The 18,979-nt window shown below is 36.3% G+C and overlaps 1 protein-coding gene across 3 annotated transcripts in view; it reads left to right on the plus strand.

Annotated features, from left to right (window-relative positions):
* Positions 1-18,979, plus strand: part of LOC114144540 (myosin-10-like) — a 72,876-nt gene that overhangs the window by 19,997 nt on the left and 33,900 nt on the right. For 2 of the 3 annotated variants that reach the window (XM_028017474.1, XM_028017475.1), the window contains 12 exons: positions 2,998-3,025; positions 4,745-4,847; positions 5,095-5,124; positions 5,283-5,297; positions 7,268-7,285; positions 12,577-12,669; positions 14,155-14,218; positions 14,410-14,508; positions 15,495-15,638; positions 16,032-16,127; positions 17,552-17,670; positions 17,755-17,907. In XM_028017474.1, coding sequence (XP_027873275.1) covers positions 2,998-3,025; positions 4,745-4,847; positions 5,095-5,124; positions 5,283-5,297; positions 7,268-7,285; positions 12,577-12,669; positions 14,155-14,218; positions 14,410-14,508; positions 15,495-15,638; positions 16,032-16,127; positions 17,552-17,670; positions 17,755-17,907 — 962 coding nt within the window. The remainder of the gene's footprint in view (positions 1-2,997; positions 3,026-4,744; positions 4,848-5,094; positions 5,125-5,282; positions 5,298-7,267; positions 7,286-12,576; positions 12,670-14,154; positions 14,219-14,409; positions 14,509-15,494; positions 15,639-16,031; positions 16,128-17,551; positions 17,671-17,754; positions 17,908-18,979) is intronic. The other variant, XM_028017477.1, reaches the window with a different exon arrangement.

Here is an 18,979-nt window from a genome sequence, read left to right on the forward strand (position 1 = left end):
AAAGTTTGTAGCCTTTTAAATCAAACCGTAATAAAGCCCTCTTTCAAGCTCAGGCAACTTACAACAGGGGTGCACAGAAATACCAGCCTCAGTTATGGTAGTCTGCACAGGCCGTCCATCTTTTAGCAGTCAGCCTTGTGTGGTACTTAGATGTGAGTGGGAATAGAGCAAAAAGCCGCTCTATGACTTGGATCATATCGTTCCACCAACTCAGCTTTCTAAAGGTGAAATTTTGGGTGAAATGTTCCTAAACGTACATTTCACCAAATGTAAATGCGTTCTAGAGCCGTTCAAATATAATTTATTGTTGCAGTTAACATTATCAAGTTTCTATAAGTAAGGATGGCAAAATACACAGATACATATATATATACATATGGAGGACCGGTCTTGCCATAATTATGAATAAATACAAAAATAAATAAATGTCTCACTGAATTAATTAAAGAGTGAAAAAGCAGCAAATAAAATGGCATGCAATTAAGTGCAACAAAATAATAGGAGGAGCTTTATTTAATAATTTATCAATTAAGTAGGTAAAAATGTATATATTTGTTGTGTTCTTTTTTTATTTACATCAATAGCGATTCAACCAGTTTGAATGTTTAAAGTGACAATGAAGCATCTCAAGTCTATTCTAATATGATTTTTTTTTTTTATTTGAATGCTTGAGTTAGGACTGTATATACTGATTTGTATATAATCTCCTTTCCGGTTGGCATTTTTATTAATCAGCTTTTTTGGTCAAGTTGCTCCTCTCCTAGCGCTGTAACGATTCCTCGAGTGATTCGAGTACCACGATTATTAAAATTCCTCAAGGAAAATTTATCTGCCTTGAAGCTTTGTTAAATTATGTTTTATTATTTAGCACACCGTGTTCCAGCCGGGTGACTATTTATGTTGCGCAGCGCTCTCACTTCTGCCTCTGAGTTGTTGACGAATGGTAATTGTTAGCAGCATAACATCCAATTTTCAAGTTCGGTTCAGTTAATTGATAATGATAATAAGCATCTTTAAATTGCCTGGTGCAATGCCTGGAATACGGCAGCCTTTCTCCTCCCAGATCTGCTGCAAACAACTGGAAAGAATTTAAGATTTTTGTATAATTTTTGTCCAGGTTAAATTAGAAAGTGAAATATTATGGTTAATTTTCTAAACTACAGTAAAGTAATTGCAGGGATGCACAAATATGAAAATAAAAAATTGAGCTTATGTTGATATCCAATAGTAATACTTCTGTTATGGTACAATCATTCTGATACAATCAGATGTTTACATACATTCATCATGGATGTCATAAGGTTCTTTAGTCTTCACTGTATTTTAATGGTTTTAGTCACCTAACTTTGACTTGACATGAGCAGCTCTGTTTTTCCTGACGTTACAGTGTTTTCTGTTATAGTTTTACTGGAAACCAGTGGTCAAAAGCAGGAAGCCTGTATTATTCCTAATGGGCCGTCCAGCTGTGTCCTCTGTCCCTTCACTGTCCAACAGTTGACTCCATAGGAACACAGTCAGCACTTTTAGGGACGTTGTCTCTGGCAGAACAGTGCAGCCTTGGACACAACAAAACGATTTAACATATTTACAGCACTGGTTAAACAGACTTTTCAGCTTATCTCCCACAAGGCCAAAATGACCTCGGAGCAGCTCAGTTAATGGGATTTTTATTTATTTTGTATTTTGCATTAAGCATTTTATTATGTTTAAAGTAGAGATGCGCCAATCCTATTTTAATATCTATATCAGTACCAATAATGAATAAAATTCTAGATTGGGTATGAGTGACGATGTATTTATTATGCATCATATTTAAAAGTCATAATTGCACTTTCTGAACATTTTGAGAGGTTTGTTGGAGTTTTTCTTTATGTGTTTGACTGAGGTGATCAACCTATTGTTTTAATCAGTTACTTTATTATTTATTTAGGGCGGTTTGGATGGTGGGGGAGACGAACGAATGTAAGATTGGGGGAGGAGGGGAGGAAATAAACCAGGGGACAGACGAACACAAGTCCGGGGACTGGTAGACCAGGGACGAAAGTAAGAACGGGGTGGAGCAATACGGGATATTTACGCCACCTTCGTTTGTCACACTCTGAAACTCATCTACCAGCCATGTACCGCCAAGATGATTTCCGCCACCCGTTTGTTGAGACCAGGACGTTATGAAATTTATTGTGTAATAATAATTATTGTATTGTATTATTGTTCATCCGTAAAGCTACACTTACTCTGTAAGCATCAACTACTCAGCCACTCGCCGTGTTCAGTCTATCTGCTTACCTGTATAAATTCTCCTGCAGCGCTCTTCTCGCCTTTCGCTCTCGCTTGACAAAAATCAACAGTTTATTTTCCACTTTTATAACAAATGTTCTTGCTGAGAGTAAAAAAGCACCATAAATGAGTTGAAGTGAAGAAACTTGTTGACTTTCCTAAGCCGTTGACTTCCTGCTCAGCCGACCATGTGACTGGACAGCAGGCGCCTGTCCCTGTGGGAGCGCTGATATGAAGACAAAGTACTGTTTTGCTATGATTTAATCGGCATTAATTTTCCCTACAGGCCCCGCAGCAACTGTCTCTTTCAGAGTTCACTGCATACTCTGAACTGGAACAGCATGGAAGTGACATGAATATTACTTGTGGAGACAAGAACTGTGATGTGTTGGTGTGTGTATAGTGGGGCTGAATGTTAACCTGTGCTGTCATCATCCTTCACTAACGGCTACAAAATGACAACCAGATTGAGTTTTTTGAACTTTTTTTCCTGTTGTTTTACTGTGGAGGCTGTTGTATGTTCATACATTGTTTTATTTCTGTCTCATTAATAATGTTGTTTGTTCTTGCCAAGAGATGGATGGAAAACAAAACTATATTTTAATGCCTACTTAAGTAAAATAGCTCAAATTATTGTGCAGTTTAACAATAATTTATGCGTGAATTATAAATTTGTCATGTAAAATGGAGTTAAATTAGTTTTCTTTTTTTGTTGCACAGATCGAGAGGACCAGTCCATTCTTTGCACGTGAGTAAACATTGAACATAATTTTCCTATTATATTTTTTTTGCCTCAAACGAATTATACAGACAGGTATAAAAATTCATTTGTTAACTGTTGTTCAAGTCCCCAAGGTTTATTTGTTAGATCTCTGTAAATTTAACCTCTTACTTTGAGTTGATATTATTTTAAGGTGCATTCACAGTTTTAACCGAACTCCGGTTCGGATGCTTAGAAAGTTTGGTGTATTTGGGGAGATTCGAGAGTGCAATCAAACTGTGACGCGGACCAAAAAAGCGAACTCTGGGCTGCCTGAAACGCTAGGTCTCGGTTTGGTTGAAATGAACTCTGGTGCGGTTCAAATGCATATGTGAATGCCAGACATCTACGGAAGTAGACTAAAGTGCAGGGCATTCTGGGTAAAAACAACCAAAACAAATGTGTGTGTCTAGCTTTTATGGAAGAAATGGCTTTTGATAAAAGACAAATCCTACAACCGCTAAATTTTAGGAGTGCACCGATCGCAGTTTTCTGGCCGATCGCCAATTACCGATCTTTAAAAAGCCTGACCTGACGATTCAGATTTTGGCTGATACCAATTTTTTTGGTCTGAAATGTTGCAGTGGTTTATTTTTAAACCTTTAGAAAGGTAGATAAAATCGTCTTCACATGTAAATCAGTGTACCGGTACTAAATTTAGAAAAAAAAAAAACTTGTTTTGCTATTAAAAGTTTTTGTTCGAGGATATATAGGTATTTAAATTAGTGTATTTTGCAAAACTGCAATGGAAACACCTTTTTAGCATCACACTAGTCATGTGATCAACAGCAGGATATTACTACTGACTGAAAGCGACAAAGACGACATGAAATGGTAGGACGATCAGGGCGCAGTGTGTTTTTTGTGAACAAACTCTTGAACAAACTTATTTACTGAATTTCTTATTTAATAGAAACACCACAATTGCAAAAATTTTATCTAAGCGGTACATCGACAAAGTTTTGCACACATTTGTAATGGAAGCTAGTATCATGTACATCATGCACACTGCAGAGTTGAATTTAAAACAAAGATTGCACAGATGAAGACTTCCCCACCGACATGTGGAAACTGCTATAAAACACCAACTATTATCCCCACAAACCAAGAGCAGTACTTGTTTGTAAGGCATAAACAAAAGCTTTTAGAAATTTTACAGCCTGCAGTCAAAAATCCAAAGAGGTGATCTCCCTATAATTACAATCTCTTCACACTGCAGCTCTCATTCTCCCACTTTGGCCACATCACTCTTGACAAGTGGAAGCCAAACAATATCTAGCACATAGTTGGCGTATGCAAATGTGCACTGTCTGTAAAACCTCGGTTATGCGTTAAATCTAAGCCGTCGTGTCAAAGATTCTGGATTTGATGATCTTGGGAACATTTTTCAGCCTTTTTCCTAAGCTAGTGTAACTCTGTGGCAAAGCAGTGAGAAGCATGCCAGAATCCTCAGCTGCAAACCTGGAAAATGTTGGAAATATATTGCAGAGAAAGACAGAGATGGTAGCTGAGATCACGTCTCTGCTTCTCTACCTTAAGGGAGGACAAAGTAATTAACCATGAAGTCAGAAAGTGTGTGAATAAAACCTGCAGTGATTTACAGATCTTATGTGTTATCATCGCCTAGTGGCCACATCTGTTGATGTGGAGAGTTCAGAGTCGTGGAGATGCCGGTTTTTCTATCAGCTGTCTTCCTGTGCCTTGCAGAGGCGAGTCGGGAGCTGGTAAGACAGAAAACACAAAGAAGGTCATCCAGTACCTCGCACATGTTGCTTCCTCCCACAAAGGAAGAAGAGACCACAACATTCCTGTGAGTATTCACTCAAAGCTACTAAACATCACTCACTAAACCGCAATAATACTGCAGAAAAATTAGACATAATTGTCAGTTTTACAACAGAAGAACATTGTTGCAAGTGAAAATTACTCTCTGTAAATAATGTTGCCAAAATAGGATGTGAGTCACGTAATCCAGCTATAAAGGAGACACTCAACTACTTTGTGTGCTGAATATTTGTACTTCATTTAACAATTTATATTTTTTTAAATTGCAACAGCCAGAATCCCCCAAACCAGTGAAACTACAGGCAAGTTCCCCTTTTTTTTCCTTTCACACCCTGTTCATTTGCATGCATCTCTAGCATTGTCCTTTCAAATAAAACTAATTCTCTCAACTTGATGATTTTAAATGCTTGTAATAAAATCTGAAACGTTTATTAGAATTTATTCTGTCTTTCTTTGTCAGGCGCAAAATGCAGTTGTAAGTAAAAGTTAAAAGTCTTTTAATCATTCACATGTTGTGTTTTGCTCACCTCAAATAAGCCGATGTGCATGTCATAGTTTGGCCACTTGTAAAGCCTTAGCTGTCATCTTGTGCTTTGTGGTTACAGTTAGTTAAACCTGTATTTAAGTATTTCTTTTTAACCATTTAACACACCAAGCTAGCTTAAAGCATGATCTAGTTGAAGTTGTTACATTCTGTATAGTTGAGTAAAAAAAAAACTTGAAAATAAATGGTGTCTTTTATTGCAGCAGCATAATCTCACCCTGAAAAACTTGAATTTAAGTGGATTTAAAAGTAGATTTTGAGGTTGGTGAAGCATTTCTGTGTTGCTTTGCTCACTTTTTTAAAGATAGACAAAAAAAACAATTTTTAAAATGTTATTTATAAGAATTCAGAGTCATATGTGTTTCAATATCAGAGTGTTTTAAAAAGAAACAGGCCCTCCACTTCAACATTTCCATCCTTTGTTTTACACCAAAAAAACCTCAACATATATTTTTAAATTTATTTATTTAGAATATGCAAATAATACCTGGCTTCCCACTTGCCAGGTATAGCAAGTGAGATGTGTGCATGATGGCACACATCTCACAATCATAGCACAGAAAAGTGTTTGGTTTTTTTTTCTTTTCTGGTTATTACTTTGAAATAACTCAACGTTTTGTGGATTTTGTTTAGCAATTGTTATAGATGTTTGGTGAGTTCAAGACGCCAGTCTGTGCTGCAGTTCTCTAACGAGGATTTATGGGATTTTTACCTACATTTATTTAAACCTGTTTATTTATATACTGTAGTACATGTCAACAAGCCAATTTAAAATGACAAAAACATCAAACAAGCAAGAAACGGTGCATTGGCAGTGGCAAAATAAAAATAAGTAAAGAAAAGTGGTAACACACCCAGTGTTTCGGCTGTTTTGCAGTTTTCTGGAAGTATATTCCAGATTAACGGAGCATAAAACCTGAATGCTGCTGCTTAGTGTTTGTTTCTGACTCTGGAAATGCAAAGTAAACTTGTGAAAATGCTGTAATTAATGCAAATAAAGATAAACTGCATGTATGACAAGGTTTCCCCCAGAAAACTTGCTAAGCCCGGTGGCTGGGCACTAGAGCAGGCATTCTTCCAGCAGCTCGACGTGTTTTTGAGTTAAAAAATGTCTAAAGTTGACAGAAAGTTTTAAAATGTCACTTGACAATTGTGTTATTGAAAGATTAGTACCTGAACACCAACTATAAAGTCTTAAAAATTCAGACATTTTAAAAATGCTTAAATAAATAAGCAGTGCTTATTTAGACTGGTGGGGGCACAAGTAAAGCCTGGTGGCCTGCCAGGCTTATAAAACACTGGGGGAGACCCTGGATGAGATTCTCATGATGATGTTGTCAGATTAATTCTTCAATCCAGGAAATGTTCTTCAGGTGTTGTTATACTTACAAATTGAAAACATTACAACTTACATTTAGAGGGACTGTTATGGGGACCAATTATCTGTGATAGTTTCCTTGACCTAGGATTTGTTTCCTTACTGACTGAATGTAGTAAATTATTTTTTTCTAATATTTTCAGAGTGAGATTAAGCTGCTGTTATAATCAGGAACTTGCTTGAACGGTTTTACTCTTTCTGCAGTACAGTAATTGTCTTTAACAACTAGCATCGCAGTACATGTGCGTAGTACCATGTACTTGGTTCTTAGTACATGATACCAGCGTCTAACCAGCCGGCCTGTGGGTGTCAGGAATCAGAATAACACACCGCTTAGTTTTCTAACTAAACCTGCTGCTAATTCCATTCCTAGACGGCTGTAGGTTGTTCATAGATGTTAAGCTGTCATTTCAGAAATGTTCTGCTGTAACTACAAGTTCACTTGTACCTACAACATGAATACATTTGACTATTTTCATATATTTTGTTGTTTTTAACAACTGAATGTCCTCATACCCTACAGAGTGGATCCCTGTTTTATGTGAGTAATATTTAGTTTCTCAGCTCTCTTAGAAAATATGAAAGGAGTGCTCTCCTCACTTTGCTGCTGCCTGCTTGATACACCAACTTTTTATTAAATGTAAGAAATGTTTTAGACTGTACAACTGGATGCTTTCTACCCACCCTACCTCCATGCATCTGCTCTGTTTAGAGGGAAATTCTATGTTGCATGCATTGCTTAAATCCTATAAGTACTTCTTCCAGTTATTTTAAATCTTATTTTTCCAATGTTTGGGTAACTTCTGTTGCAGAAACAAACAAATACTTGAAGCAAAAAGATTTGTTTGGGATTTTTCTACTAGATTTTTGACCCATTTATTCTCTATTGATGTTTTCGTCAACAGAGTAAACCTTCCTAATCTTGTTGAGAATCACTGGATCCCAGCTGTCCATCTTAATGCAAACAGACCAACGACAAAACAACCATTGATACACTTAAATCAGTTAAAAAAAAAACACACAAAAAAAACCCTCAAATACATGCAGGCAAATACATACACAGACCAGAACCAGCAACTCTCTTGCTGTGAAGTAATAGTACTTATAGTGGCACCAGGGCAATGCGACAGCTTGGTTAATCTTTCATTTAGGGCAGGCTCAGATCCAGTCAACAATCAGACCAGGAACAATATCTGGTTTCCAAAAAGAAGATACAATTTTAACAGTAGTTTGAGGAAAATTATGAATGAAATGTTTATGTTTTTACAAACAGTGTAAAGAAATTACTTTCTAATCAGTGTCAAATAAATCTGTCCAGCAGTGGTGGGCATCGCTAATTTAAGAAATTAGTTCCACTAATGCTAAAGCGCTACACCAACATGGTATGTAGCAGAAGCTAACGCTAAAGCGCTACACCAACATGGTATGTAGCAGAAGCTAACGCTAAAGCGCTAACTTCATTTGAAATTATATCTACAACTACAGCCCTCGAGACCCTAAACAAAGAGTTTATGTTTATATTTTGTTCTCTGTCTGTTTTATTTTGATCCTGTATGTTTGCTTGCTGCGTAAACAGTCAACAGTCTTTAGCTCTAATTTCCGTTAACGCTTTATAATTTATCCAGAAAAACAAAGTCGGGGGAAGCTAAATGCGCTAAATGTTTTTAAAGTTAGGAAAAGCTCTAGATGAAAATTTAGCTCTGCTATTAGCGTAGTAGCGGAAGTGCTCCTACCACTGCAGAAAATACAGTTTTTTTATTTTCACATATCGAGTAAAGGTTTCATATAGAATATATGGTTAGTGTAGAATTAGCCAGTTGAGTTTAAAATAGTGAAAATATTCAAAAGGTGAATTAGAGAAAGTCAAATGCTGTTCAGACTCCCTTCAGCTTAGTGTCAATGGGAAGCGCTGCAACAGATTTCTGTTTTAGTGTCATTAGCGGCTAACAATTACCCAGTTGCCTTCTATTGTTCCAAAACCAAAGATTTTCTATAATGGCCGTCGGTGTTCGGTTCTTATACACACTTCTGACTTGATTGTTTGAAAAAATATATAATTTTTTTTTTCAAAAATATAAACGGAACAATTTCTAAAAATATCTTACAACCTAGTTAAAAATTAAAGTTAACTTAATCCGATGTTTCAAATTCAAAAAGTGGTAAAAAAAACAACTAATTTACAAAAACCTCCCGTCATCACACCGGACATTCGCCAAACAAAAGACCTCCACCAAACACCTGGTTTAACCCTAACCCCGGGAGGGGCTAAAAGTTACTAAAGTCATCTAAACAATTTCAAATATAAAAATTCATTACAGATTTTGATTTTGAATTAACTTAAGTATATTCCAAAGAAAACCTAAACTGATAGAAATTACAATTTACAAAATCTAACACAAATGGCCACAACAATTACCATCAGCAATTTAAAACTAATGGAGGCTGATTGAAGTGTTGCTGGACATCTCAACATAATGTTGTTATTGGGTTTGTTGGTCAGCAAAGAGGAGAACTTGGGACCTACTTACATTCTTCCTTCAAAATAAGAGTCTCATGCATACAATATCAGCATAGTCGGCTAATATTGAATAATTTCCAGGTCAGATTTTAAGAGTATAATCTTACTTTCCCAGATTTAATCACATGGAAACTGTAGTTACTCATGTTGAAAACAAATATTGTGTAGTTTTAATTATGTGGTACCACAAGATTTTGTTATCACGTTCTACAACTTAAAAAATTTCACTTTATAAACAAAAACAATAATTTTGTAAAAGTTTTTAGGTATGATTGTTAATGTACACAGCTAAATCCTGTAGACTTTTAGAGCACACTGATTTTAAGCGAAGGGATTTGGCGGTTCTCACATCACCACCTCTTAATCGCTCAACTGGGCAACTCAAGCAGAACCTTTTTGGACTTCTCCAACATCCAAGAATCTGCCACAAATGAGTTTCCCACATGGCCAGGTTCCTGCCCAGTGCTCCTATTTTCTTTGCTTCTGAAAAAAAAGAAGAAAACTTGGCATATTTGTTGGGCCTCTGAAGCAGATGTTGAGCACTGCGAATGCAAACACAACTCGGCTCTTCCTCAGAAGATTTGCTGGGACAGTTGTGACTGATCCTCTTTGAGTCGCCTAAATCTGTCCCCAAGTCTTTCCCCACAGCTTGCCAAGCAGCCCACTTTTTAAAAGGAGACCCACTTGTAGCAGTTTAAGGAGAAAAATGCTTAAATTGAAGGAAATGAAGAGACTTCTTAACAGATGGGACCTTTTTGTGGTGGTCTCTGTTCCTGTCATATTGACTTTTTACTATTTGTTAAAATTGATGCTGAATTTTGACCTAATGCATAATGGAAGTGGCAGCCTGTTTAAATGTGACCTTTGTTTGGTCCAAACAGATGAATAAAGATTGTCAGGTAAGGTTTTTCACCATTTTTTTTTTTCACCAGGCTGAACCCCAGACCTGTGTTTGTGTAAAAACAAACTCCTCTGGTTTGAATTATCTGTCCCCTGTGGGCCGTACAGCTGCTCCAGTGGAGGGCTGCTACATTCCAGCTGCTCACAATTTCACCCAAAAGCAGTTCTTCACACTCATTGGTCAAATGCAGCATTAAATGTCTCGCATCCCAAGTGAGATGCTGATTCCTCAGTTCCCCTCATGGAAAACGGCTTACTCAACCCTTCAGTGCATGGAGATATTTCTGTCTGAGTGGGAGACAGTTTCTTTTGCCACAAACTGTTTTTCTCTCGGCCATTTTGGGTTCTCTGGCCATGACAAAGTCCGCAGCGAGGTTTAGATGGAAGCGTAGAGGAAACACCTGTCAAAACATCACCGTAAATCTGTTATTTATTTTTTTTCAGCTTTTCTTATGTGGGCAACATCAATAAAAACACTGAACTGTTTCTGCTCCTCTCTGTTTAATGTGGGCATTATCTGCTTTTATCGCAGCAGAAGTTTTAAATTCAATTTTAATGTTTAGAGATTTTTCTTTAACTACATTCTGCTGCAAAACAGGGAGTTTAGGTTAATTTCACCTGTAGATAATGCCAACCTAGAAGGAATGCAAGTAAAAAGTTAGAATTTTTAAAAACAATCTACATTTTTTTTTAGGGGTGCAGCGATTTATCGGTCGGGTGATTTATCTCTGCTGATTTCCTTAACTTTGGGAGATCGGTTATCATCTGATTTTTACACGTGACGCCGATGTTATCTATGCTGGAGAAGTTCTAAAAATCAGCTACTGTCCTGCTTGATTGACAGTCCGGCCCACCCGGTCATCTCTGTACGTTTGCAGTTAACAATAATCACCAGGCTTTTGCCAATTCAGCAACTTTCTTGCTGTATTGACCAACATTTCAGGCAAAAATAATCCAAAATCGGTTATCGGCAGGTTAGGCTTTTTAAAAGATCGATAATCGGTGATTGGCCAGAAAACTGCAATTGATGCATGCCTATTTTTTTTTAACTAAATGGGCTCGCAACAAAATGTGAAAAAGCGTTTTGTTTCCATGACTGAATGTTTAGGTATAGATATATTTAATATTCATTCAAATGGCCCACTGGTGCTTAATGTTAAGATAAAACCACCCATTAAAAGACATAAAGTTTGTCTGCATTTGATTAGAAACTCTTAAAATGTAAAAAAAAAAAAAATTTAACGCCTTTTCACTTTGATGTAATTTGGTCCTACTCAAAGAAAATTGATTGATTTAACTGATAAAATAATATTTAAGCACACAACTGTTAGCTAACAGTTAATTTGTGTGTCCCTCAAGACATGAGAGGGCCACATAAATAGTTCTGATGGTCCGGATCTGACCCGCAGGCCTTCTGTTTGACACTTTTGTTTTATACTGTTAGTGTTGTGGAAATTTGCCTATGCAGACACAGACTGAAAACGGATCAGCTTCTATTAAATGTGACTAAAGAACCAGATGCTGCTTTGGAGCCTTTGGCTCGGACAGAGCTGTAAAAAGTTAAAACCAGCATAAATATGTCCTGCAAGTGAAGATTGTAAAAGTTACCTCTGAAGATTCTTTTTCACCTAATCATCTTTTTTAAGTCGCAAATCAATGCTTCCATCTATTATTGTCTGTGGTCGGATTACAGGGGAATCCCATATCATAAACCATAGCGGCAAAATACATTTTTTATTTTAATCATCATCAATTTTTTTTTTGCCTTTGCAATTTCCAGATTTTTTCCCCCCACTGTTTTTGGTTTTTGATGAGACAAAAAGTTCTTCATATTTTCACTTTTTGACACACTACATTTAAATACCAGACAAAAAAAAAAAAAACATTTAAAATTTGTTTTGACTCCAGACAATTTAGTTTACGTTTGTCATTTTATATTACTAAATTAGAAAATTTAATACATTTTTCTATCCATACATGATCTTCGGGTCAAATACAGCGGCCCAGGGAATCTAAAGGCTTTTAAAAAAGTTTTTAATTTTATTTAAAAAAAAAAAAAACTTTTTATATAAAATTTATATTAAAAATTCTTCCACTTTTTTTTGGAAAAATTGTAGGAGATTTTTGTCATTGCTTGCAAAACCTGAACATAAGCAAAGGTTAATAGAAACATTTATTTGATCCTCCGTTGGCTTTTTCTAACAGTTTTTCTCCAGAGGTTTAATTGTGATGCTCGCTTTGCCATTTTCCCTCAGCTTTGTTCTTTTCGCCTCCATTTCTATAGATCTTGTGAAATCTGCTGCATGATTGTTTTCCACCTGTCTGTGAACCTCAGTTTGTCATCGCTTTCTGCTCACCTCACACACCCCTTGGTGACTGAACGCTGTCTGTGTGTGTTTGTGTGTGTTTGTCAGGGTGAACTGGAACGCCAGCTTCTTCAGGCCAACCCCATCCTGGAGTCTTTTGGCAACGCAAAGACTGTGAAAAACGACAACTCGTCACGTTTTGTGAGTTGAGCCAGGCAGAAACCATCAAGTCTAATATAACTGTCATAAGATCTTCTGCATTAAAATAAGTCCAGTTTGAAGAGTTTTATATTCATGCAAACAGTGCATGTCAGTAAGATGGCCTACTTCATCATATTTAAAGTATCTATCAAGTGAAATATTATAATACACCGAGACAGAGAGGTGGGAATGAATTGGAAGTGCATTATGACTAAATGGGATAAAATTATGACTTTCTTCCTAAAAGAAAGTGGCATCACGTCAGATGTTGATACCAGCAGCAGTGTTGTTAATTACAATCTAAGCTTTGGACATAGAACCTGGCAGAAGTGTTTTTGTGTCCGGTGAACTTCACGTGAAGTTTTGACTGTTTGTTAGGCTACGTTCACACTTAATTGGTCGTTAATGCTAATAAAATGCGACCGCTTCTCTGTGAACGGTTTAGCGTGGATCGTGGCTCATTTGTCTCTTCTAGCCCTGATTTTGAAGTACAATTTTGTTTACAAAGACTTTATATGTTGTTTCTGTTGTTTTTATTTATTTAAAATGTCTTCCAGTTACATTTTAAATATTCATTAGAATTTATTTATCGTTGAAAATGTGTGCTTGTATTATGCCATTACCACAATATTAACTGAAATGGACTCAAAACAACAATATAATTTATCCCAAAAACTTCTGGGACAATTTATCGCTCAGCAAAATCTGTTGTTGTGACATGAGTAGCATTGACTGAAACTTCTGCAGAGAAGTCTGTTTGGATGCGTAGTCGGTACTAGGAGCTGTGGGATTGTGATGTGATCCACTTTGGCGACGCAGACTTCTTTTCAAAATTTCATAATTATAATTTTCAGCCACTGTTTATGTCTGGATTTAGAGGGCCTGCCTTCTTCTGTTGCAGAAATGTCACGCATGTCTCAATGACATAAAAAGTCAAATGAAACGCCACATCCCCGTTCGGACTGCAGACGCTTTCAAACCCATTGGATACGCATCTGATTTAGTTCCACACATGGAAGCGGCACAAATCTGATTTTTTTCTTGCCGAAAATATCAGAATTGGGCTGTTCAGGCTGCCGTAGAAAAGTTGAATATGGGTTGCATGTGGACAAAAAAAAAAAGCAGGTCGCATTTTCCTGCTGTGTGAACGTAGCTTCAGGTGCTATGGGAACTGCCTGATAACGCTTCCAGTTCCACCACATATTTCCCCTAAAGGCATCTGTAGATGGATCTACAGATGCATCACTGACAATCAGATCAAGTTGCTGTTTTTGCAAAATATTTCCAAAATAAAACAATTACTTTGTTAGTATGTGGAGTAATACATCTTATACTATTTATCATGCTTCCACTGCGTTATCGCTACTGGGGGATTATGTTTGTGATTTTGTGTCCATTGCACAGGAAACATTTTTTATAGTGTAGGTGCCAGGGATTGATTGATTTGTTTTTGTTTTAACATGAATCTTGTGTTGATCTCTGCAGGGGAAATTCATTCGCATCAACTTTGATGTTGCCGGGTACATCGTGGGTGCCAACATCGAAACTTGTATCCTGTGTTCTGGAAATAAGCATCTATCAATTCATCTAACAATCTTTGTTTTGGTTTCTCTGAGGAATTCATACTTTTATACCTTTCTAAGCTTTGGCTCTGACCTCATTATAAGTCAGTCACAGAACGTTTTGGTTGTTTCGTACTGGAATTAAAAGGATTTACTGTTCCTAACTGTTCTGCGTCAGACTTGCTGGAGAAATCCAGAGCGATTCGTCAAGCCAAAGATGAACGCACCTTCCACATTTTTTACCAGCTGCTGGCAGGAGCTGGAGAGCATCTCAGATGTGAGTAAGAAGAGAGTGGAAAGATTAGTAAGAAGTGAAAATACGTCTTATTGTTATAACTCAAAGACCTTGACTCCTGGAATGCCTGGACTTTAATATAATTTACAAAAATTAAGTCCCAGAATACACAGACGCTATTACATCACAGTTTTTATTTCTTTTATTGAATTAAATATATGTTCTCAATTCTGTTAAATAAAGGGGCAGACATATTTATTTCAACTCCTTATTTATCTTAATTATAGAAATGTAGAAATGTTTTCTTTCTGGGACAGACTAATAAGTTTTTTTTTAATTGGATTTGACAAAATGTAATGTTTATTACTTATTTCATAGTTGTTTACAGTATTGTTTTTATCATATAAAGCACTTTGAGCTCCCTTGTTGCTTAAATGTGATATACAAATAAACTTGAGTCTTAAAGAAAAGAGGAAAAATATTCTAAAACCAAAACCAGTTAGGTTTTTTCTACCAATAAATATGTAAGTAACATAGTAGATATTGTAGCTTTATTTCCAACACTTAGAATAGGAAACAAAGGACAAAAAACTAAAATAATTTAACTAAAAAATAACACAGCTTAGTCAATAGCTTTATATGTAATGTCGAAATACATTTAGATATGCTGTATAATGGGGAATACAACCGTAACATAAACGTATATATCCAACAATACATTGTTTAATAATTAATATTTATGTCACATAAGTTTAGCTGTTATTCCTTGTTTTGAAGGAGAAAAACAGGAGAATTTGTAGACTTGTCAGTTTAAATTTCGGTCCTTGTCAGTGTTTTCTGTGGTTTGCTTTGTTATATTATTTTCTCACAAATATTCAATAGGGTACTCATTTTTAAACTTAGACGTTTGCAGTGTGATTATAAGCCTATTTAATAAACATCTTTACATTTGTACTCAGTTGGTGAAAACTAGTGAAGTCTGAAATCGAATGGGGATTAGGTTTTGAACGTTTACTTTCTCTCCACAGCCGATCTGCTTTTGGAAGGGTTCAATAACTACAGATTCCTGTCGAATGGCAACATCCCGATTCCAGGCCAACAGGACAAAGACAACTTCCATGAAACCATGGAGGCCATGCACATCATGAGCTTCGCACATGAAGAGATTCTGGGTAAGGCAAGAGTTCACTCTGACCTAACTTTGTCTTTTTTTTTATGTTCTGCTTCCTGTTCAGCGCTAAAGATAAATGATAGAACAAGAGGTGCATTTCTTCATGGAAATGTCATCAAATGATTCAAAACCGGTTGGCCAGCATCTCTGCATGCGAAGATGAAGACCGTTTATAAGACAGAAAGGGAGGAGGAATTAAACACCAATTAAAATAAAAAACTTTTTTTCAGGTGGATTTTTTGTAAGTTAAAAATAAAGTATTTTCTGCAGAGCTTTATATCCCTGTTAAATTAAAAGGTAAATACCTATGATTTTATTGGTGTCTAGGATCAGTTAAAAGACTTGAAATGTCGTCAAAATTCCTGATGTTTTGTCTGGATTTGTATATTTGCAGCGATGTTGAGGGTGGTGTCTTCAGTGCTGCAGTTTGGTAACATCATCTTCAAGAAGGAGAGAAACACTGACCAAGCCTCCATGCCTGATAATACTGGTAACTATTCTAGAAAGTCTATCTGCTTTATATCTATTTGGTAAAGCACAAACACCCCTCTCTCATTTCAATTCTATTTATTTATGCAGCATCAATTTAAAACAAATGTAAACTTGACAAACAGGTTCCACTACTTCAATCCAGTCCAAAATTGCATACATAACGCAAATTTGGTTGATAATAAAATATCAGCTGAGATCATCTTTATCAGGAGCCAAACTCCTAAGCCAGCATGTGACAACAGCGAAGAGGAATTATTTCCTTTCAACCAGAAGTAAAATCCGGTTAAATTAAGCTCACTATGAGCGATCATGAACTCCTTCACTGTTTTCCACCCTTGAACTGTCAGGATTTATAAATGGCTGGAAAAGTCAGATAAAAAAAAAAAAAAACACACAACTTAAATTAAGTATTTTCCAAAACGTAGTGTGTTCAAAAAGTAAGGGGATAAAAACAAACATTTGCCTTTCTAGAGTTTATTCCCTTTCACATTTTCTAGAAGCAAGCAAGGAACCAACCAACTAGTCAATGAACAACCCAATAACCAATCAACCAACCAAACAGCTGATGAACAACCAACAAGCAGCACAACCAACTAACCAAACAGCCCACCATCCAGCCAACCAACCAACTAACCGATTTGCCAACCAATCAGCCAATCAACCAACCAACCTGCCAACCAACTGACCAACCAGCCAATACCCACCATGTACCTTCTGGTTTTATAAGTTCCCTACTCAAACCCTGATTACTGTAGATATATCTGCTATGAATTTATAGTGAACTTTGTAATTATATAAATTTATACAATTGGTTAAAAAATTCTGAGAATCCCCAAAAATCTGAGTTTGATGTGAAAAATGTGTAGAAATCATAAACTGTGCACCTCCTCAGTGTTCTGTTAAGCCCTAAAACAGAAATGACTTGCTTTGTACAGTCTTTCAGTTTCTCCAAGTGTGGTGTCAGACAAAAGGTACTAGAACAGAGTGAAACAAAAAGATAAAAGTCTGTTTCTAATCATGCAGCACAACCAGAAATCTCTAAATGCAGAAACAGAAGGCAGAACCAAAACAGCTGTGTTTTATTTTCAGTAGTGAAACATATTTGGTTTAAATCAGGTTCTGTTTTTGTATATCAGGTCCAGCCAAGTAAAATAATTTTATCAGTCATATTCCATATTTGAGAAAGATTATTATTAATCAGGTAATGTCAAACTATATTGTCGATTATTTCTTTTTGACAAGAAAATCTGAGTTCTGCATTATGACAAAATATTAGTTGTTATTTCTGTTTCTGCTCTCTTTGCCAAACTCATCTGAGCTACTTTTTGTAGATATTTCAGTCTTGTGACCCTTTTCATATTATTTAGTTAGAAACTGCTTTATTTTCATGTTTATTTTTTTTTTTAAATCTTTGTTTTCTAGCTGCTCAGAAACTGTGTCATCTGCTTGGTATGAATGTGATGGAGTTTACCAGAGCCATCCTGACGCCTAGAATCAAAGTGGGAAGAGACTACGTCCAGAAAGCCCAGACCAAGGAGCAGGTCACCAAAGTCTTGGCTGGCTCTCATTGAATTTATTCTCTCCTCCTTCGTCTTCATGCTGTTGTGTTTTTTTCCTCCCTTCAGGCTGACTTTGCTGTGGAGGCGCTCGCTAAAGCAACATATGAGCGCCTGTTCCGCTGGCTGGTTCATCGTATTAATAAAGCTCTGGACAGAACCAAGCGGCAGGGCGCCTCCTTCATTGGTATTCTGGACATTGCTGGGTTTGAAATTTTCCAGGTTTGAATTTTTCTTTGTTACATTTTTTAAAAGTGATATTGTTCCTACTTTTGAGGGACTTGCGAAAGTATTTATAGCCCTTGAACCTTTCCATATTTTGTCACATTACAACCACAAACATAAATGTATTTCATTGGATTTTAATGTGAAAAACCAACACAAAGTGGTGTATTAAGCATGAAGTAGAAAGGAAATTATACATGATTGGGCCTGTCACTATAACAAACATTGCTGGATGATAAATTGTATTGTGATAATCAATAATCTTGTTGTTTTGAGACCATTTTGAATTAATTTAATGGCATAATAATGCAAGAACACATTCTCAATGATCAATAAACTTTAAATTCTAATGAACATTTAACTCTGGAACTGGAAGACATTTTACATATCCAAGATAAATAAACAAATACAATCAAAAAACCCAAATAAAATTAATTATGAAGTCTCTGTAAACAAAATTGTCCTCCAAAAAGGGCTAGTCGAGACAAAAGCACCAGACTGAAGACTTTTATCATCCAGTTTTTGGTAGAAAGAGTGAAAAGATAAAATCAACATATGATCCAAATGGAAACTATGATTCATAACATTTTTTACAAATAGAAAAACTGGAAAGTGTAATGTTCAATAATATTCAATACCCTTTTCTCTTGAGTGCAACCGGTTGCCTTCAGAAGTTGCCTGTTGATTGATAATGACTAAACAGAGTCTGCCTGTGTGTAATCTAATCTCAGTGCAAATCTAGCTGCTCTGTGGCGCCTCAGAGGTCGGTTAAGAGAATGTTGGGGAGCAAGCGACATCATAAAGTCCAAGAAAGCATCAGAGATGAAGTTGTGGAGAAGCAGGTTTAGACTTAGAACATCTCAGTCTTCAATCCATCATCTGCAAATGAAAAGAGTATGGCACAACTGTAAATCTACTAACACATCTAAACTTAAGAAAACACTGATCAGAGATGAAGACAAGATCCACAGCTCAGGTGGAATTCAGCAGTATGAGTACTTTTGAAAGCCTCTGTACATGCTCACATAGGGGTTTTTTGAGTTTTCTTTAGTTGATAGTCTTTCTCTTG

This window comes from Xiphophorus couchianus, chromosome 5 (assembly GCF_001444195.1).
Source record: "Xiphophorus couchianus chromosome 5, X_couchianus-1.0, whole genome shotgun sequence".
In the NCBI taxonomy this organism is placed as follows: Eukaryota; Metazoa; Chordata; class Actinopteri; order Cyprinodontiformes; family Poeciliidae; genus Xiphophorus; species Xiphophorus couchianus.